This window comes from Poecilia mexicana, unplaced genomic scaffold (genome assembly GCF_051168715.1).
Source record: "Poecilia mexicana isolate PSO_F unplaced genomic scaffold, ASM5116871v1 scaffold_1, whole genome shotgun sequence".
Lineage (NCBI taxonomy): Eukaryota > Metazoa > Chordata > Actinopteri > Cyprinodontiformes > Poeciliidae > Poecilia > Poecilia mexicana.
In genome coordinates this window covers 8,507,031-8,528,994 of record NW_028263370.1, presented here as the reverse complement: position 1 = coordinate 8,528,994, position 21,964 = coordinate 8,507,031, and the positions used below count along the sequence as shown (strand labels likewise).

At 38.2% G+C, this 21,964-nt stretch overlaps 2 protein-coding genes across 2 annotated transcripts; both read right to left on the bottom strand.

The window, feature by feature from the left end:
* Positions 1–451: 451 nt before the first annotated feature.
* On the bottom strand, positions 452–4,077 carry cwc25 (CWC25 spliceosome associated protein). Its single transcript, XM_014969238.2, has 9 exons — positions 3,895–4,077; positions 3,007–3,179; positions 2,689–2,925; positions 2,538–2,607; positions 2,232–2,380; positions 1,947–2,016; positions 1,349–1,542; positions 1,061–1,228; positions 452–968 (listed from the first exon to the last, which is right to left on the bottom strand). The coding sequence occupies exons 1-9, from the start codon at positions 3,910–3,912 to the stop codon at positions 857–859; spliced, it is 1,191 nt and encodes a 396-aa protein (XP_014824724.1). The 5' UTR covers positions 3,913–4,077; the 3' UTR covers positions 452–856.
* A 1,771-nt stretch (positions 4,078–5,848) lies between these two features.
* On the bottom strand, positions 5,849–16,545 carry sp6 (Sp6 transcription factor). Its single transcript, XM_014969239.2, has 2 exons — positions 16,300–16,545; positions 5,849–10,036 (listed from the first exon to the last, which is right to left on the bottom strand). The coding sequence occupies exon 2, from the start codon at positions 9,943–9,945 to the stop codon at positions 9,043–9,045; it is 903 nt and encodes a 300-aa protein (XP_014824725.1). The 5' UTR covers positions 9,946–10,036; positions 16,300–16,545; the 3' UTR covers positions 5,849–9,042.
* Positions 16,546–21,964: the final 5,419 nt, after the last annotated feature.

The following is a 21,964-nucleotide window of genomic DNA, read 5'->3' as shown; positions in this document are numbered from 1 at the left end:
TAATATCTTGGTGGCAGTGATGAAGAGATGCTGAATAACGGTAAAATAATAATAATGATGATGATAAATAACCTGGATTTTTTTTTGCCAATTATTAGAGTGTTTGTGAACATAAACGCTTAAGTTTTGTTACAATTTATTTGTCTTAATTATGGACTATGACTTATCCACTGTAAAACACCACCATGCAGCATCCCACTGTATGATGCATGTTACATTTTCCTCCAGAGACAGGTAACAGTTCAATCTTGATCTCATCAGATCAGAGCATTTTCTTCCATGTTTGAGATAGAAAATTGTGTAAAACTAGTTCATTAAGTCCAAATGATTTGAAGTAACATGGCACAGTAACCTGCCTTGTTGGTTAAATGTGCTAAATAAAAGTGACTGTACATTTTCTAAAACATTTGGTTTATGCGAGTTTATTTTGGTAAATATAAACACAATCAGATTTTCCTGCTAGATAAACTTTATAAGCAAAGGAAATAATGAAACAACTAGTAATAGTTACATTTTAAACCAACTTACAGTGGTACATAAAATAAACAATCCTGATAAAATAATAAAAAAAAACAGATCCATGTAGTCTCTTAAAAATCATTTACAATATACTGTACAAGTACATCAATGTTTCTTTCGATATAGGCATGACTAAATCAGCCACCACTATGATTGACTTTTCCTCCTCTATCATGTGCTTTTGAGAATAAAAGCTGTAGGATGGAGGCTTGTGTTCTCCACTTAGACTGCTCCCATGTTATCTTTTTGTCTCAATTATTACATTAAAAAGTCAGATGTTGAGAAATAAGGCGCAGTCTGAAAACATGTTTCCAGTCATTAAACTAATCTGCTGTAATCATCTCTTCATGAAGTTATCCAAGGAGGCCGGTGTTCTCTGAATGGAGTGAATATTCCTCTTCACTCTATCTTCCAAAGACGAGCTAGCGGCACTTTCCAGCTTCATGTTACTGTAAAAAGAAAAAGAAATAAAAAGATCCAATTGAACAAAAAGCACCTATTACTGTACCCAACACAAGGAGCCTCTTCCGCCTGGACTTACTGGATGAAGCCAGCATGCCGGTCGTGCTTGGCGTTTTGTTCCCTCTGCTTATCTTGCTCGTCTTGCCTCTTGTAGCGTTTCACGTTGTTTTCCCTGTCCTCCTCCCGCTGCTTGGCCTGGTCCATCATCTCGCGCCTTTTTCGTTCCAGTTCCTCTGCAGAAAGCTTCCTACGTAAAACAACACAGAGAATTAGCCTCCCCGTGGGTGCTGATGAAGACGAAACTCAACACAACAGATTAATATCCAAACAGCATTTTATGTTTGCCATTTTGACCAGGAAGTCTTACTTTGACACGTGATTCCTCTGTCTTTGGTAAGTTTCCCTCTGTGGGCTGGGATCTCTCGCCTCCACCTTCTTGTAGGAGGAAGCGTAAGAGCGACTGTCCTTGTGGTTCCTGTGGGGAGATCGTGAGCGGCTTCTCTCTCGGCGCCCCGAGTTACTTGACATCACTGAAGCCTGGTGATGTCTGCCGCTTTGAAGCTGAGAGGAAACAAACACTAGTTATTTGAGTGCATCTCCCTTTCTCGTGCCAATTTCAAAATTCACTTGATAAACAACTGTAGTTCCCGTCACACTGCAGTAGAAGAGCTCTCTTTCATGTCAACCGTGATTCTTGGATGGGTGGATGCAAATGAAATAAGGAATCCAGTCTGTTGGCAAATGCTCGTTATTCAAGCAATCATTAAAAGGTAGAAGCTAGTTAATAGCTGATCTATGTTTAATTTAATGATCTGCACATATAGTAAAGACTAAACCACTTTTTTTCATAAGTTGTGGAATAAAACCACACACATACATCCTGTCAATTCTCCATACAATCAAGTCTTTCATACACCCTAAAATGCTTTAAGTTTTATTCAGAAAAAAAAAAAATTCTTACTGACCTGGAGTCCATACCCTGGAAGATGGCGCGAACGTGATTTACTGTCTTTAAATTCATCCCGCAGGTGTGACCTGAAACAGGTCAACAATAATTCATATTATGCAAATGGATGATGTTTTATTGTGCAAAAACAGAACTAAATAAAGATCAAAGATAACTTCAACAACAAACAAGATTGTCTGGCTCATCTGAAGAAAATAAGAAAGAAGACAACTTAAAATTTTTGTGTTGATGTTGCAGTTTATTACCCTGATACACACACACACACACACACACACACACACACCTGTGTTTGTCTCCTTCTTCCTCTGAGCTTGAACTTGAAGTTCTCCTCTTATGCTTCTTTTCCTTTTTCCTTTCCTTGTCTCCTCGTTTCTCCTTCTTTTCCTTCTTCCTCTTCTTTTTCTTGTCTTTTTTGTCAAGATTTTGACGCAACTATGTAGAAAAAAGCAAGTAATGACAAACAGATATCAATAATACTATGCGAATTGCTTTGAAGAAGAAATGTTAATGCAAATGTTTTTATGTTTGTGTCCATTTTTGGCTAAAGTAAAATAGCCAAAAACCTTATTTTATGTAAACCAGTAATTACCATCTCCTTTATTTTCTTCATCTTTACTGGATTAGTCAAAACTTCTCTTTTCTTTTCTTCTTCTCGTTTCCTGTGAAAACCATACATGGATTCATTTCCCATCTCGCTCATATATTTCCAGGAGTTACAGAACTAAGGTGGATTTACTGACCGTATTTGGAACAGGGGGTCTTCCCTGATCTTCGCTGCCAAATCGAGGCCGGAAGCCGGGGTGGCAGGGTTGAATATCGACCCTGGGAGGAGGCCTGTCTCAGCTGAGGGGCCGCTCTCTGGCTCCTCGTACTGATCTGTGATCTGCTTGTCAATGGGACGCCCCAGCAGGTACTCATCTCTGGACACCTGCCCAGCGGGGCCTTGGTACATCCAGTCAAGGCGATCATCTTTTTTCCTGTTGGGCAAAAATAATAAGGAACCCAATTATTGTATTGCAGTAGACACCAAATAAATGTAGCTGAAGATGTTAGCTTACTTGATGGCTCCCGTTTCCTCTGCATATCTGGTAATTTCTTCTCGGGCTCGCTCTTCCTTCAGCTCCTTCTGGAGCTCCTCTATCTTCTTGCGTTCTGCCTCATATTTCTGCTCAGCTTTCCAAACCCGCTCTATGTTTTTCATAGTCTGGGGATGCCAGCTCTTCTTTAAATTCTGGGAAAAGTCAATGTAGAAATATTTACCTCCGGTGCCAGCCAAAAATGATTCATGCTCAATTCCTACAACTTTCACATCATGCAAACAGAAAGTTGAATTTAAATTATTGAAAATAATGACAATAATCTAATAAGTGTTGGGTGTGGATGTATTCAGTGCCCCTAAAACAACTAAAGCAATACGTCTCTTGGAATAAGTCACCATCAGCTTTGTGTCAGTGTATTGATATCAGTTTATATCAGTTTTAAAGTCGTGCAACAGTTTCTAAACTGGGTCGGGCTTTGACTGAGCCATTCTAACACAACTAAACAACTCCAATGTGACTCGGCTTGAAGGTTCAGGGTCATTGTCTAAGTATTTGTGGAGTACACGGCCAGTTCATGACTGTTGTATTTCTTGGTCTTTATTTTGTCGTTTGTTCGCTAATAATGATCATTTTACTTCAAAAAAATCTGTGACACATTGGAATACCTTGGCTACTTAGCTCACTTGTGACCATTAAACGTTAGATTAACAAAACCAAAGTTAAATTTAATTTCGCAAAACTTAAAGATAGTTCCTGTTAAGTCAAGCTAATTTTCCGCTTTTCTCGTTACTCTGCAGACGCAAGAAAAAAGGTGTACATTTAAATGACATATTTTTAATGGAGTTTTTTTTTTATTTATCTATAACGTGAAGCATATTTTCTCCTACGTGTTCAAATCAAACTTACCAGATCTCCGCCTCCCATCTTGGATTCTCGTTTGGGTTTTTAATCTAATAAGAAAACAAGACGGACAAAAGGAGTCCCTTAAAAAGAAAACGTAAAACAACGAAATCCTAAACGACAACTAGAAAATGGAGTCAGTCAAGTTCCTCATTTCCTGTTTTGAATGAATAGTTCCGGTTAGAAACATGGCGCAACAATTTATTCCCCCTGAACGCAACAGTCAGAGAAAATTTGTTCCTACTTTTTCTCGTAAGGTCGTTAAAGTCGCGAATATAATAATAATAATAATAATAATAATAATAATAATAACAATAATAATAATAATACGGAGAATAAAATACGTTTCAAATGTCAAGATGTTAAATATATGAAAGTCACAATTTACTGGGCAAAAAAAAGTAGGACTAAATAAAAGTAGGACAATGGTTTCGTTGTAATAGCTTTAATTGTAGTTGACAGGCAATTTAAAGATTACAAAAATTGTCCAACATAACATCAAAATCATTCAGTTTTGTTAGAGCTTCAGTTTCTGGAGTCAGCACTGTGTTTTGTTCTAGCGGACACACCTTATTAGCCATTTACTTTTTTAAAGGGGATTTTTTTTTTTTTTTTACCATTTTTCCTGAAGTGCAATTGTGATTTTTGATGTTGGATGAGAAAGCAATGCATGCTGTCTTCACTCAAATTTACTCCAAATGTGTTTCATCAGTTTGAGGTGAATGTGCAGGTCAGTCAACTTCTGCCACAAAAGATACTTTCATGAATATATGGCCAATTGGCTGCTGCTTTGTGCACTGGTGCAAAATCCTATTAAAACAGGAAACACCTCCAAAATTTTGTGGAATTGTCCACCACATTGTGGCAAGCTGAAGCATTAAGACTTATTTTGTCTTGAACTGAGCCAAGTCCAACTTTATTACTGCTTCACAATGCATTCACTTTTCACAATGTATTCACTTCAAATCGTGGAGTCGTCCTTTAAACTTCCAGTCCGAGTGGCATGATTCGTCACTGCAGAGAACATGTCTCGTTTGCTCTGGAGTCTTGTAGCTGTGTGATTTACACCACTTCATCTGATGTCTTGGTGATGTAAGCCTTAAGCACAGCAGCTTAGCTATGGAAAGCCACTCCATTAAGCTCTCCACGCACAGTTCTTGAGTTAATTTGAAAGCCACATGAAATTTGGAAGAAAAAAAATTTACGACTTCTGTGCAGTCTGCACTATGTTTTGTCATACGTGATGTTATGCAGTCTACAACTTTGTAGCAAATGAGTTGCTGTTCCCAGTCACTTTCACTCTGTTATATTACCTCTAACAGTTCAGTAGACTATTTAGCTGTGGGCAAATTTCAGGACTAGCTGTTTTGCAGATGAGGCATCTTCACATATCTTCACATGGTACCATGGAGGAATTTATGGAACTCCTTAAAGTGACCCATTCTTTCAATAAGGTTTGTAGAAGTAAGCAGCATGCCCAGCTGCTGGATTTCATGCACATGTGAACCTGGAAGTCATTGAAACGCCTGAATTCAATGACTGAGATGGGTGGTAGAGAAACTCTCTGCAATATAATGTATGTTATAATTTTTTTTTCAGTTAAATCTTCATAAATCAAACCCTGTACATTCTATAGGGTGTTAATTTTCTTGTTCTAACAGTTTTTGTATTTTAGAAAAATAAACCCCCCAAAATAAAATATTCAGCATACAAACTGATAAAATTTTGTTTTTGAGCCAGACTCATTAATTCTAAAAAAAACCCTAAAAGTTGGACATGATCCAGCATAATATTTTTTTTTGAGTAATCCTGCAAGTGAACTGGCCCAGAAACAAAACGATAAAATCAGAAAACATCCACTTACCCCAAGCACTGAATTAAACAAATGTAGATTGACTTTGTTTTCCAACACTGTTACAAGCATTTAATTTATGAATAAAATACACACAGACTTAGTGCATTTGTTTATCAGATTTATTAATGAGGGACAATAATCGATTAACTACAAATTATTATGGTATTTAAATTATTCTATTACAGTCTCCAAAAAACGTTACATCAACTACAGCAACCACTAAAAAATGTCTATAAAATAAAATAAGTCTATCTATAAAAACATCAACAACTTATAACATTAATACTAGTCAATGAACAATAATTGACTAATGTTTAAGCCCTTTTTTTTCTATTGTATCTTCTATACATAAATACAACTGTGAGTCTCTGATCATCAAAAGCTCCCTATAATGTAGAAATCTGCCTGTAATTTGTGATGGATTGCATACATCCTATAAAGCTACACCACTACTGATCATATAACATTGATATTTAAAACAATCTAACCAAATATAAGTAACCTAATTGTTTCGCTCCTGAAAAAGAAAAGTCATTAGGTATTCTCGCTTTTCTTTACATTTTTTGGAATGCGTATGAAAATCACTGACCTGTAGGGGGCAGCAGAATTGTAAAAATAATTAAAAAAAACATTTTCTTTTACAACAGTTTGTTAATAAATATCTGTGGGGCTCTAACAGACACAATGTCATTCTAACTCATTTGGAGACATATTTAATTCCAAAAAGGGCTTCATTCCAGCATCATGCTTTTCCTTTTAAATATCCAAACTAAGTCCTCTGCTCAGTTTTATGAGTAGTGCTAAATAACGGGGCTTCCAACAGTGCCCTTTGTTTTATTTTAAGGTGGAGCTACAAGGCAATAATTCGTTTTTTTTTTAATATAAATATTTGAATATCTGTTACTGCACATATGGATAAATCGAGCAGGGGGTGAGGGGCTTTAAGCCAGTAAATCAGAGACAAAATAGACTGGTAGATGTTGAGGCAAAGTGCAGAGGACATAGGTGATAGCACTCAACAACTGTTACCTCTTTCACATTACACACAACCATTTGATCAATTGTTAGGAAGACAAAATTGTCAAGTGCAGCTCAGAGTCTTGTGCTTCTTCGTGTTGGACGCGTCTTTCAGTACCTGCCACCTGCGGTGTCAACAGGACGGAGCGGCTCGCTTGTTTTTGCGCTCTCCCTCCAGATGTGTCTGCTGTCCCTGAGCATGTCACAACAGAAACCTGGATTCATCAAACCAGACGGCATCTTTCTGTCCAGGTCTTGGTTTGTTGTGGGTTTGTGGGTCTCGACTTCTTCACGTCGTTGAAGTGGCTCTTTTGTTTTTGGTTCGTTTCATCTCGAGCACCTGTTCACATTTTCCTGTTCTCAAGTCTTTTAGCACCATTCTTTAGGTGAAAAAAGAACATAGTTTTTGGTAAATTCTAGCTGTTATAGTGCATAAAATTCCCAAATTGTTGTACATACAGTGCCTTGCGAAGATATTCATAACGTTTCTGCATTTTGTCACATTGCTACCAAACGAACTTTAATGTATTTCAGTGTGATTTAAAGTGATAAATCAACACAAAGTAGTGTGCAGTTTTGAAAGGTAAAGAAAGATGCCTGGAAATATCTTCATGTGGTCAAATCTGAAAGTGCAGACTGCAGTCCTACCCCTCTACTCTGATACCGCTAAATAAATTCAAGTCTTAATAACTACTTTTGTAATCCTACGAGTAGACAGAGTCTATCTGTTTCCAATTTAACCTCAGAATAACTCCAACTGTCATTTTAAGGCCTCAGAGGTTTGCTAGAGAACAAACAGCATCATGAAGACCAAGGAACACAGCAGAGAGGCCAGGAGAGGACAGTAATGCTCAGTGGCACAGATGAGAGACCCAGGAGGAGTTGTACGTGTCTACAGCTTAGACCGGGGATTCCTGTCTGAGAGGTGGAAAGAAACATGGCTCAGGAAATATATTCACACCACAACCGACGTAGGAAACACAGCAAACAAAATGAAACACTTTACCTGGACTCACAACATGTGTGCAACTAAGACTCTGCATCAACCTTAACCAACCATCCCCACAGTAAAACATGGTGATGGCAGCATCATGCTGTCGGGAAGCTTTTCTTCAACAAGGACAGGCAAACTGGTTGGAAGGAGCAAAAGACTCGAGACGGGGTTGGAGGTTCACCTTCCAACAGAACTACAGCTCTGAACATGCAACCATAGTGACAATGGTTTAGGTTTAGTTCACAGAACAAACGTGCTAGAATGGCCCAGTCAAAGTATGGGCCTAAATCCTATTTGAAGTTCTAGAAAAATTATGTTCACTCCATCTCACCTGAGTTTTAGGTCTTATGCGAAGCAGAATAAACGTAGAGTAAAAGTTTCTGTCTTCGGATGTGCAAAGGTGGTGGAGACTTCCTCCACAAAACCTACAGCTCTGACTGCACAGAAATACGCATCTACAAAGTGTTGACTTACGAGGACTGAATACAACTAGATGTCACACTATTGAGATTACTGTTAATAATAAAATGTTAAAAACAATTTAACAGTCCCAAGTAGAAAGTAGAAAGAAACTTAATTCTCCTGTAGTTCTGTCAAATAAAATTCAGTAAATTGAATGTGGCTGAAAAGAAACAAAACATGGATGTTCAACATTTATGAATGTTCTTGCAAGGCAGTGTATATTATATTATATTATATTATATTATATTATATTATATTATATTATATTATATTATATTATATTATATTATCACAATAAAACAAAAAACAAAAAGGCTTTCAATCTGTGTGCTCTCAACAGAAAAGAAACCGTTTTGTCTCCTGGTACAGCGGGCTGCACTCATATAGTCAGAATATTAAATACAAACAAAAAATATTATCATTGTCTCCTTTTTAAAAAGTTGGAAGCAGACCTGCTCCCCACTTTCAGTAACATGTTCAACAAGTTTCACGTAAACATCTGTTTTCAGTCGGACTCGTGTCGGTCCTCTGGTCTGCTGACGGGTCAAGCAGCACGCTGCACCACCGGCTCTTCTTTGATTCCTTTTAACATCTACAGAGGAGAGTTTTAGCTGCACAATGCATACAACCCCGTGTTTCCTGTGTGCTGCAGCATCCCTTCTATCTCTACCACAGGAGTTGCATACGTTTGTTCCATCCAGCTTTCATCGGTAATAGTGTGTCCAAGCCATTCTTCTACGCTCTATTCTATTGTAAAACTATTCTCCCTCTGTGACAGAGAGGACCAAACCCTCGTACTACCAAACATCTCCTCGAAGTGATAAAATTAGCCAGACTGCCCTGTCACATTTGAAACCGTAGGGTCTATCTCACATTTCAGCTTCAGCTGAGGCTCCGTGCTGTCAGACGACGACTGTGGAGGCGTGGGTGCATCAAAACCCTTCCCATCCCCATTTACTCTCTCCTCCCCGTGCCCCGGCGGGGACTCGTGGGTGCGCATGTGCTTGGCCAAGTGGTCGTTACGCATGAACACTCGTGGGCACAAAGCGCAGCTAAACTTCTTGGCACCGGTGTGTGTCTGCAGGTGGCGCTGCAGTTCATCAGAGCGCGTGAACCTCTTTCCGCAGAAGAGCCAGTTGCAGACGAACGGCCGGTCGCCGCTATGCCAGCGCAGGTGAGCCTTCAAGTGGGAGGTCTTAGCGTAGGCTTTGCCACATCCGGGGATGTGGCAGTTGTGCATGTGCTTCGTCCTGCTGTCGTCGGCGCTCTGGCCCATCTGCTCGGCGTGGATGCAGTTGGGGCACCGGCACATGGTCTGCCCGGCGCCCCGAGAGGATGAACGTCGCTGGGGCTTGGGCCGAGCTGACACAGAGGTCTCCTGCGGTTCCTCCAAGGAGAAGGTTTCCTGCTGCAGCATTTCCGGTCCCAGTGGTTCCATCTTGAAGCCGTCCAGTGGGAAGAGGTGGGGCGAGTGTGAGGTGGGGGTGTGCTGAGTTGGGGGCATGGTGCATAGCTGTGGGTCGGAGCCATACGGGCCTAAAGAGTTCTGCAGTCCCATGGAGCTGCCAGTGCTCACTGAGGGCACGCCAACACTTTGCCCAGTCTGCAGGTCTATCCAGCTGCCGGCTTGCACATCGCGGTGGAGGTCCCACCAGGACGGGATGTTCATTTCTTCAGAGCTGCCACTAGATGGTGCTGTCCTTAACCAGGGCTCGTAAGGGTGGGCCATGAATGCCGGTGGTGCAGGTGTAAGATTCAGGATTAAGTCAGCCGCTTGAGGAGTTGATCAGTGTCTTTTCAGGCAGCACTGAGAAGAAAACCTGCAGAGACAAAAACAAACAAAAAAAAACATCTTTAAACCAGTCTTTCATTCGCCTATTTTAGTCTCTCAACCTTTGGGAACCAAAAGTTTCAAAACTAAATTCGCAGACCCCTGTTTGTAGCACTTAAATTGTAAACTTTGAGGACACCTCCCCCGGTTACCATAGATACCGCAGTTCTCACGCTGCGTGGCCGTGGAAACAGACGAGAGGGGGAGACAGACGTGTCCAGGCAAAGGCCTGCCACATGCATCCGCTGCCAGGTACTTCCCATGAAGGACCGTCAAAGACAAGCGCAAAGAAAACAACATCGCTGGCTCGGCACGGAGGCAGAGGCAGCAGCAGGGGGAAAAAAGAAAAAAAAAATTCAGCAGAAATGAAGGGAGGGGGAGTGTTGACAAGAGAACAGTTTGGTAGAGGAAGAAGTTGCAGGGAGGTATGGCTGCAGGCCAAAGCCTATTTGTACATCCCTGAGGGTTGTTGAGATAAAAACCTAGCAGACAGAAGAAGCATTTTATACATTTGTATATGTATGCGTGTGTATGTGTGTGTGTGTGTGTGGGTGTGTGTGTGTGTGTGTGTGAGAATCACACATGATTTACAACAACAGCCCTCTGGGTAAGTTATGGAAGACGACGTGTAAGGCGTCCTCCCTCTGACACACTGGCGGCGAGGGAAGCATCAACAGCTGTGAACTAACAACATTCAGTAGCTGGAGAATAGGAGCCCAACAATAACACGAGAACAATTACTTTATGTGTATAATTATGGGCGCATGCTCTGAATTCACATCCTGTCCCCAACAAGCCTCAGGAATTTTCATCTGCGCACACTTTGGCGGCGTCATCGGCAGTCAGGTGATGCGTACCGAAGGAGGTGCCCATCCGTTTTCCACATTGTGACACAATGCTTGTTAAAGTTGGACATGTTTGTGTAGGTGAATGAGAAGGAGCCAACAGGACATAAAACCAAACAGGTTCCAGCACAAAACCATCGTGTTGACTTCCAGTACTCTAATCACGAACGTCTGCAATTATCTTTACAGCAGGAAACAATGCAGTAGTCTGGTGTCTGACTGGAGATCACTTGGTGTGATGCATATCTGAAATGCCACACTGCAAAAAAACAAGAGGTCACCCAACAAGCTGCCTGATGGAGAGCACCGTTACAGGAACGAGTCAGTGGTATTACTGACAGTAAAGGACTCCAAACAGAACATTTCAATCAGCTAAGTCTGAAGTAAAGCAAAGAGGATCAAAGCTAAGTTAAAGCCACTCAGAGCTACTTTCTACTCTGAACAAAATCGTAAAACAATTAGTTCGGAATCTCTCTAATGGCAAGCTCTGCTGTTAAAGGTCAAGGTGACTTATTTCAAGCCAACATGCAGCCAGAGTTTTAACTCTGTAATTTTGAAGATCTACACAGTCCTCCTCTCCGCCCGTAAACAAGCGAAGACAGCGGCATCTTCCTTCGTCCAGTGAAAGGCTGGGAGAGCCCCCTGGTTCCTGAGGGAAACAGCTGGCATACGGTGGGCCCCGAGGGAGTGAGAGAGCTGCACAAAATTCTCTGGTCATAAAACCTGCCCGACCAAGACTCAGCACAGACGCCATTTTACAAGTCTGCCATCGAACGGAGGCCCGACATGGGGGGGAGGAACGCTGAAGAGCAAGCTGCACACTGGTGACTGGTGATTCTTTCTTAATGTGGGATTCCAACTGCGACTTGCATGTTAACAAAGTCCAGTCGTTAACAAAAGCCTTTATACACTCAGAGGCAATCATCACGAGGTTTGGATGCGCAACTTATTAATGATTTGCAAACAGGAACCTGTTGGTTAAATCTAAAACCCAAATCCTGGTCTACTGCTGCTGCAGGACCAAATATTTGGTGTAAAACTGTGGCCCAGTTTGTTGGCTTAAAGAAGAAACTAGAAGGAGAGTTGTTATTCTCTACAGACCGCCATTTTGAATTACACTACTACCAGATCAGTCGTCACTAAACCTCTTCCACAGGAGGAAATAAGAATGCTGCTGAATGGTAATTTAAATGTCAGGTGTGCTAGAGAAGAGGTTTGTTCAGATACATAATAAAAAAATAATCATTTTTTACCTGCTAAATAGATATTAGAGCTAATGCGAGATATATTTAGCATTTACATTTGATTAGTTGCTCAGTAAGTCAAGACAGGTATTAATTCATGTATTATCTGAGAGTTGTTGGTACATAATTAAAGTTAAAAATAACACAGATATTAGTAATCCAGGTAATTATTTTTTCATCTCACTCTATTGGTCTCTTTAGCCTATTTTTAGAGGTTTAAAACCTGACACTTTACTATGAATAAAACCTATTCATGCTGCTACAAATGAATCCAGGCCCGGATTGCTCAATGTTGCCGAAAAAATGGCAACTCTTAAAACTTTTGCCCAAACGTTTTAAGAGTACTTTGAAACAATCATGACACCTTTTGGATTGTAACTATAGTAATAAATGTTCTGTTAGCCACATGTTACTCTGGACGCACTAAATAATCTGAGTTATTTTCTCCATCCACATGCTGGATTCATCCTGCTGGTGAAGAAGTTGGCTGGTTTAAGTTCAAACACTGTGTGAAAAATTGTGTTCAGAGGAGACGGGACAAAGTATCATCGTTCTCTAGAGACCGCCATTTTGAACCGAACAATGTCCTGATCAGGCTCTACTGACCTTTTCTACAGGATGAAATAAGAATTAATAATGATGCTGTATAATATTGTTCATGTTAGTAGCAAATATGTTTGTTAACCTAAAGTCATTTAGTAATCTTCACTTTTGAAGTGCTAAGTAGGTAGGACAAGCTAGCGCTAGCCATGTTCAACATTTTGACTAAATTGCTTATATTAATAAAAAAAATATTTCATACAATATTGTCTATTAGATTTTAGTACATAAATGAAAACAACCAAAAATAATTAATTATTTGGTTTATTTTGTTCAACCCACTTGATAACTTTATAAATTCATAGTTTTAGCTTATTTTTTAACCTACCTCAGTTTGCAGGATTGAACCTTAAACCCAATCTTTTAGCTGTAATCCTAATAAAACTATTCTTAACCTGACGTACATTGAACTGCATGCACAGACACTGCTGGGCTACTCCTTTATCCCATAATAGTAAGTTGACGCTGTCGGAATGAAAAGTTGGGTAGATTTAAGCAAAAAGATTGTAAAATTAAGCTGATATATTACTGTTAATATCAGTGGATTGTGTTAATGATTTTATTTGAAACTGTAGAACAAGTTTGTTCACTTAAGCTAATAATAGCCTTATTCTTGTAAAATTGTTAACACGAATGTGTGCTTAGTGTGTTCATCATTTATCCTTTGATCAAGGAACTGGTAATAAGACCAATGAACACTTTCAGAAATCTATATTCTGAACATTTTTACTGCAGAACTGAAATAAACATAAAAATAATTAACTCTAACCCAAATATTATTTATTTAGTTTGATGGGTCTTTTTAATAACTCATTTGCCCCGAAGTTGTAAATTTTTCGTTAAATTAATCCAGGGCTGCACTGATCTATTTTGATCAGAACTCTGGGTTCACAGAAACACCCCAGTTTGGTTTATTTTTAAGTCCAAGAAGTTTTTACTACGTGAAGACCTTTTCCTATTGAACCCACAGGTCAAGTTTTATTGTCTGTCTCATCACATCCCATCTGTTGACCCCTGACTGTCTGTGGGAACTCGTTTGGGTCAACTGGTTTTTCAGGCTATTTGTTTTAACCTGCCTAAATGTACAAGATGGATGGAGTGGAGCCGGAGCTCGGCAGGGGCCACTTCAGACGAGTCTGTAATGACAAACTTCAAACAGTTTTCTGACTAAATCTAACGCTTCAGACCTCAGCACAGCAGCTACGTTCGAGTAAAGCGCTCTGGTAACATGTTAAAACAAAACACTAACTCCTGCTGGAATGACCAAGGTTGACTTGAAAAACCTGGTAGGTCGTAAAAAAAAAAAAAAAGTTTTTGTACACCTGAGCAGCGGATTAAGTTGGTGACATGCAGACGCAGACATGCATGTAGTTCTAAGCTGTGCTAATCTCTTCTGCTCTCTCTTAAGTGTATGATTAATTGCAGAAAAACTTCAGATATGAATGGCAGCTTAACATCCTGAATGATTTATGGGATTCCCAAGCACGGGTTTACACCCTAAAAACATTAAAAGGAAAACTCGGCTTCTTCTTTGTTTACTATATTTTAAAAAGCAGAAAGCGTGACAGAACATTTTAGGAACATTTTTATATCTTTTCATTTTGCCTGGGCAGCCAAACAGCAACTGAGCGTTAATTTACAAGAGTCAACAGTCATTGACCTGAATTTTCTCTTATTCTGCTGCTCTTGTTTTTTAACACTAAGAACTTTACTGTGTGACCTTTAGATCTGCTGCTGCCGTTACACCTGAATTTCCTCTTTACAGGACAATAAGGGTTGTGTCTATTCTATTCTATAGCTTATAACACTATTATTAAACAGAAAATGATTAATTAACATCTGTTAAGTCTTAAACGACAAAGAAATGAAGAACTGTAAAGTAAAGCATTTTCTCCTCCTCAGGAGGGAGACAGGTATGTTGGGAGATCAGGTAATTTGGGACAGCATAGCTAAACAGACATTTCATCTTTGCGTTGACATTTATGTGGCAAAGATAAGAGTATCAATACTTAGTATCACCAAAATCACATAATTTTCAAGGAGTGAAACCACTTTTTAATTGTGCCATCTCAATAATCAAATACACAAACCCAACCTTTACGTGAAATTGTAAACATCAAAACACACACAGTGGAAATTAATGACAAACTTTTACTTAAACTTTGTTTTCTTTAATATGATTGTTGTATTTTATGCGTGTATATCTAAATATATAGCAATTTATGGATATGACATTTTTTGTTAAACATTAAGTAAAATGTGTAGATATATTTCAATGAGCAATTCTTCAATAATATATTACATTTTGCAGTAATGCAGTAATTTGAGGACTTGATATGCAGTTATTTGATTTTTGACACTTTAAGTACATTAATTTATTGTCTATGCCAGCTTATCCCTACAGGGTGGTGTGGGAGCTCATTGGGCGAGACCCGAGGTACGGCCTCCACAGGTCGTTTTAAGAACATTTAACCACAAATAATATGAAAATTCTGCAGATAACGATGTTTTTTTCTTTTTTTTTTTGATGGAGATTAACTATGCTGGCCTTAATGAATAAATACAACTACAGTGTACTTGATCAAGGGAGTTTGCACTTCGTAATAAACCTACAAGCTGAATTCATATAAAACAAATCAGATCCATGAGTCCAGTCTGATGTAAAAATACGATATGAGGGATTATTTGAACAACAAACAGCTTATTTTAACTTTTATGAAGGATTTAAATGTGTTTCTTTTTACTGTCTTTTTACTCTTCAGCCTCACAAATATTTTGTCAGCTGATGGATTTTACATTTTGGGTGGAAAAGAGACAATGCAAACTTGAATTTAGCTGTAGAGAAAACAACAAGGTAGTGTCACTAGAAAGACATACGTTCAGTTTCACCCATGTTGTTAATGTCTCATGCATTCACTGCATTTTAGCTTCGTTTAATGTGCTACTTTTAACCCTGCCCGTTTTTACAGTTTCATTCAGTTTAATACAGATCAATAGAAATTTTATTGACTTTTTTTTGCATTTGTAGGTTGTTTTTCCATCCTATTATTATTACTATTATTACTATGCATTATTATTTCAATGCAGTTTGTGTTCATTCACTATTCGACCCAGGATATTTGTTTTATTAATTAAAAAAATGCATACAAAATGTAAATGAGTTTGTTTGATTTATTTAAAAATTGTATTTAAAGTGCCACTGAAACTTTTGAAAGCCAAATTGTGTTTCTTGCTTTCATACATAACTATAACCTCGAGTTAGATTTGCTTTCCTCAAATATTAATTGTTTTTGGAGGCCTTTTTGGTTTTTTTTAAAAAAGGAGAACTTTAGAACTCTTAAAACGTCAATCAATCGTTTTTCATGGATTCAAGTCAGTAAAAGTTTTATGACGTTGCTTAAAGTTATAATCTGATTTATTTATTTATTTTTACAAGGGGGAAAAAAAACAAATTTCTTTATGAGCTGAGGCGTGTAGAGACTGCTGCAGATTATATTCCTGGCTAACCAAAAAGTCGCAGTGAAAGCACAACATATTAATAAGAAAACCCTACGCTGAGTTACCTGTGCGTCCTCCGAGCTGCGGCTGCGTTCCTTCGGATATAAACCTGCCTGAGATCAGCTCTGCTCGTCAAGAAGAAGTGCGCACACGAAGGTAAAATCCTCATCATATTTCATGTGACGGTCCAGGTGAAGCGGCTCGGCGCGCAGGTAAGCGGCACTCTGAGACTCTCTAACTTTATGATAGGCTCCGGGACTTCAGCCCCGGCAGGCTCCGCCCCCTCGCAGCTGCAGCGAGCGTGGCTCCGCTTTGAAGATGAAGCCTCTCTTCGGCTGGAGGTGAGGAAACGGGTTGCTCTGGGAAGACGCGGGGTAAAAAATCGTTTACCTCGAGTAACTCAGAGACCATATGAGTGCTTTTCATACCCCGTCTCCATATTATCAATTCATGTTTTTTTGTTTTTTAATTAATCCATCAGGACAATCAGCTGTTGCTGCCTGGGTCAACAAACCAACACTGAGGGCAACCAGAGAAGTTTACCAGTTGTTGTTTTTTTAACCCACAAAGGGTTATGTTGATGTCAAGGTAACATAGGACCCCACTTTAAATTTGAACAAATATTATCTATAAAGAGAGCGTGGCTGTCAGACGTTTTAAACAAAAGTGGCCCAAAACATAAGCAAACTGAGCCCCCAATTATGGAGGACTTCAAACATGGCATTTATGTTCATACAATGTGAACATAAATGCTAACAAGACCTTAACAGTCTATGAATATTGACTTTAAAATGATAAAAAGCTTAAAGAAATCTAATAAGGGTTTTAAAAACTGACAGTACAAAGTTTACCTTACAAAAGAAAATCTATGCTGGAGTCACACTTTATGCAGGCGTTAACTTCAATTCATAAATTTAAATTTTTTTTGTGTATCCTTGTAAGCAATACTAGTTAGGTAAGCCCCCTTCCCTCCCAGCTCGTCTTAATTAAATGCTGTACTCTGAACAACACTGCTACACAGAAGAAAAAAAAACATCTTTCAAAATTTAGTTCCAGTTCTTTATGTCATAAATTATGCCAAGTGAAAAATTAGATGTTCAAACATATCGTATAAATAAATCAATTGGTTATAGTTTCAGTGAAACACCTCTCCCTTGTCTCTTCTCCCAGATTTAATCTCATTAAATCAGTGATACTACTGTAAAACATTTTCTATGGAACATGTAGCAAAAATATTTTAAGATACAAACTGCAGAGAAAGTACAGTATTAGCACAAAACGTTCCACCCCAAAAAGCTCTTTTTCTCCAAGGCTCTTCAAAATGCACTTGTTGGACATTTCTGATTTAGCCACAACCGCATATGATCCAGAAACCTCCAAAGTGTAAATGTGTTTATGTTGTATACATGTGTTAGTTTTGTCAGTACATGTCAAGGTTTTTGAATGTGAAACCAGCTTTAGTTAAGTGATAAGATTTTATCTACAATGACAGATTGATGACATTTTTGGTCTCTGTCTAAATGTGAAAGAAATATGTTATTAGTTTTTATCATTGGTTTTCCAACGTGTCTCGTGCTAAAATCCGTTGCTGACTGGTGGATCAGGACCTTGTGACGTCTCCTCCCCTGGAAGCTGCTGACTCCTGAGGACATGGAGCTTTGACGCAAGAACATGTCCACATTAACAAGGAGACCTGGTGAAATTTACATTTTCTGCTTCTCCTGTCAACAAACAAATAGGGATTTTACAAGAAAAACAGTCTTCCATAGTGGAGATTTTTTTTTTTTTTATTATTGTAGCATACGTGTGAACTCCTTATGACATAAATTTCCATATCCTGCTTTTTTTTTAAACTGGGAACTGGAACACGGTGAGCTTAGGATTGGTCATTTCCAGAACCAAGTTCAAGCTACAGCGTAAAGACAGCATAATTATCCACCAACACTTAGTTCTGCTTAACTGTTGTTTGTACTTGGAAAAGTTTTTTCCACACTTTTGCAAAGTGCCTGATGAGCAAAGAGATTGGCCAGCTCATATTTCAAGCCTGTGTTGCTTAGTAGCTCTAATTCACGGTTATCTTGTTTGAATTTACCTTGAAAATAATTAATAGCATTATTTCTGAGGAATACAACTAAAGGCAGACCAAGTACCACAAGTACTAACAGATTGCCTTGTTCTGAAGAAATGCTAAAATAGGAATAACTGGCACTCCAAAACTACCCAAAAGTTTTTATAAGAGCTTGTCAGAGATTTGTAACAATCTGACGATGGCAGGTAGTCAAAACAGGTCCTTATTAAAACCTTTGGACACTTTTGGATTTCTAATTTTTCTAGTTTTTTGTCTTCCTATGTGTGACCAAGTGCAATCATGCGCTACAGAGGTTTTTATGCTATGGGGGTTTACTGAAAATAATACTTATAATACAATATTTAACCTATTTTGTTTTCACTTTTTTTTTAAATTTTAACTAAGCATAAACTCCACACATTAGATTACAAAAAATCCGTTACTCATCAAAAATGATTCTATGTTTTTGTACATAGATTGACTTACCAGTTAAATAATCTTATAAAAGATATAAAAGGAGAAAAGTCCAGGTCCCAATATGCGATATTAAATTGTGTTTTACACATTCAGAGCTGGGAAAAAGACAAAGTGACACTGTAATCCTTTCTTTCTTTCTTTCTTTCTTTCTTTCTTTCTTTCTTTCTTTCTTTCTTTCTTTCTTTCTTTCTTTCTTTCTTTCTTTCTTTCTTTCTTTCTTTCTTTCTTTCTTTCTTTCTTTCTTTCTTTCTTTCTTTCTTTCTTTCTTCTTCAAATAAATACTGCATTTCTGCTTGTCACAAGTTCATAGAATAAAAGAACAATGTTCTTTTAACTCAAACATTTAGTAAAGTAAAGTAAAATCAGAAAAACGGATCATTTTAAGTGGTCTTTTAATATTTTTTCCAAAGCGCTTTATATTTGAAAGGTTCTGTTGAAACGAAAATTGGCCCAATTTGTGAACCGGAAGAATCTTTATGGACTTAATGTTTTAATAAAATTATAACAACAAGCCGAGCTCCTAAGATGTTGATGTTTAACAGAAATTGCACCTTAAATTATTTTAACATTTTCATCCTCTTTTGAGGACCGCTTTTTCATTTTTTAATTTGGCCTTCCTCTGAGTTAATTCCTGTCCTGTCACAGCATGTTGGTGGAGGAGCTTCAAATCGACTGACAAACACGGATCACAGACGGCCTCTTTCTCTGAAGCAGCACTTTACAAATGCTGAGTTTGACCTGCTACGCCACAGGATATTCAGGATATACGAGCAGCACAATTCTAATTCAACCCACCACTTACTCGATTCGCTTCAGTGACACAAAGACTGAGCTTCCAAGTCAGGAGCATTTTCTTTGACGTTAGAGCTTTGCCTATAATGATACGCTGTAACACATCTTCTATAAAGTGTGATTGAGAATCTGAAAAAAAAAAAAAATTTTTGAGGGATTATTTGAAGTAAATCAGGATGCAAAACTGCATGTTTCATGAGTTTCGGGATGATGCAGAGGAGCTCAGACCACACACCACGTCTAAATGGTGTTTACGGACATCCTTAAATAGTTAAGCTTATTTCCTCATGAATACAATGCAGCACAATCAGAAAGAGTCTGCCAAATAGCATTTAATTACAGTGCAGTTTTGTGTCGGTGGCTCACTAACTCTCCTAATGATTAAAATATGTTTGGATGGCTTGTTTGATAGCTTTTATTCCTGTGTCTGCTGACATATTGCTTTTTTATGCGAGTCTACAAGAAAACGTTTGTGATTCTTTAAACAATCTTTCCGAAGAGTTTTTTTTTTTTGTTTGTTTGTTTCTAAGGTGATTACATTTGCTTTTGTTTTCTAAGCATCCGAATCCATGTGGCGGATTTCAGAGTCATGTGAAACTGCAGCACCTTAAATAATTTCTTGAACTCGTTATACAAGAAGAAGAAAACACAAAGTGTAAAAAAAGAAAAAAAACCTTTATGAAGATGTTTACATTCCTATATGTCAATCTGTAGCTTCTTCTTTGTGTGCTCGCTGTGGTTAGTTGACATAAAGAATATAAGATAACAAGTTTTTAATCTTTTTCATCCCTCTGGGTTTATGGTGTTGGGAAGTGAAGTCGAGTTAAAGAAACGTAACAAAGCTAGTTGGTTTAGAGAAGAGGCTGAAAAGTGCCTCATCATACTTAGCAGATCGTCATTTTGACCTGGCTCTCCGCCTTATTCCTGTAGCCTGTGGTAATTAGTGTAAATTGAGTTTGCTTATTTTGAATCAGCCTTATTACGAGAAAACCACCGATATCTCTTCCAGAGAAGATAAGGATTACAACATGCAGAGATATAAGGTTTTACATTACAATGAGATAATATAATCATCACTGCAGCTTCGTCTTTCAAAGATTGGTGACGTGGAGAATGAAAGAAAGTTTATTCACATATTTGGTGTATTTGTCAACTCCTTTGAAGAACAGAGGTGAAACAAATTTATTCATTTTTGCACTGAGAGTGCCTTCACTTTGTGTTTAATTATTGTTAAGTATAATTTTCCTGCTTTGAGTTGCAATGGAAACACCAAGTTGTAAAACACCAATGAATTATTACCAATCATAACATGCTACCGTCATTTATTAAAGCTGAACTCATTCCAGATTTACTCTTGGCGGTGTGGTTTATCCTTTTGAGAAGCTGACACGTTCAAACTTCAGGTTTGTGTGTGAAGTTTTGATCACCCACAATGTAGAGGATCCACAAATTTTACTGAAGTAGGTGTAAAAATATTCATAATTTTACTGAAGCAAAAGTTTTAAAAAATGCAGCGTGGTAAAACTACTCTAATAATGACAGAAGATTTTCTCCAAAATGTTACTGAGTACATTTGACTAGTTACCACCTACGTCTGGTTACCTTTGCTCATAAAGTGCTCAGTGAGAGACAGCAAACATTTTAAATGCCGCAGCAGAAGAGTGCCTCCATATCTGCAGGCAAAACGAACTGTCAGGGAGAAAACAGGAAACGTCAGCGTCATTCAGCACGGTCATCGATCGTCAGTGGTTTTAGTCTTTGAAAAGCCACACCAGTATTTTTTCAGATTTTCTGCTTCACCCAACGTTGTGTTCTCTTCTTCCATATAATCTGTCCACACGCTCATTCCTGTTCTTACATTATGTAAGAAGCATAATCCTCCATTTCCACAGACCTGAAATCACAAATCAGTATCTGCAGCATTTCTCTGCCATCTTTCGTGGCCTCTTAAACTGCAGCTTGCTCTTTACAATTAGCTAACCTATGGAAGATTTGCACTTTTGTTTTGAGAAGTATCTGAGCTTTGTTTTGAAAGGTCATCAGAATCCCTTTTCGTCTTTAGTTTAATTCTGTTAATAGTGTGGAACCTACTTTTTGAATAATCTAAGCAAATAAATTTTAAGATCTGTTTTTGCAGACTATCTGTAAACTATACTATTGAAATCTAGTTTATGGTTCAATTTGATTGCTGGTTTAGGCTTCAAAACCTTAGAAACTAACATGTACAAGACTGTGTCTCTTATTTTGAAGAGTGTCTCTTGGCTTTATTTTGAAATCCAGACTGACTGCTCAGTTTGATCAATGATATAAGCCCCCTTGCACTGAATAATCCCTTTTAATGACTGATTATTCATTTCCCATTCATTTACATGGCCAGCACCAGTTGAGTTGAA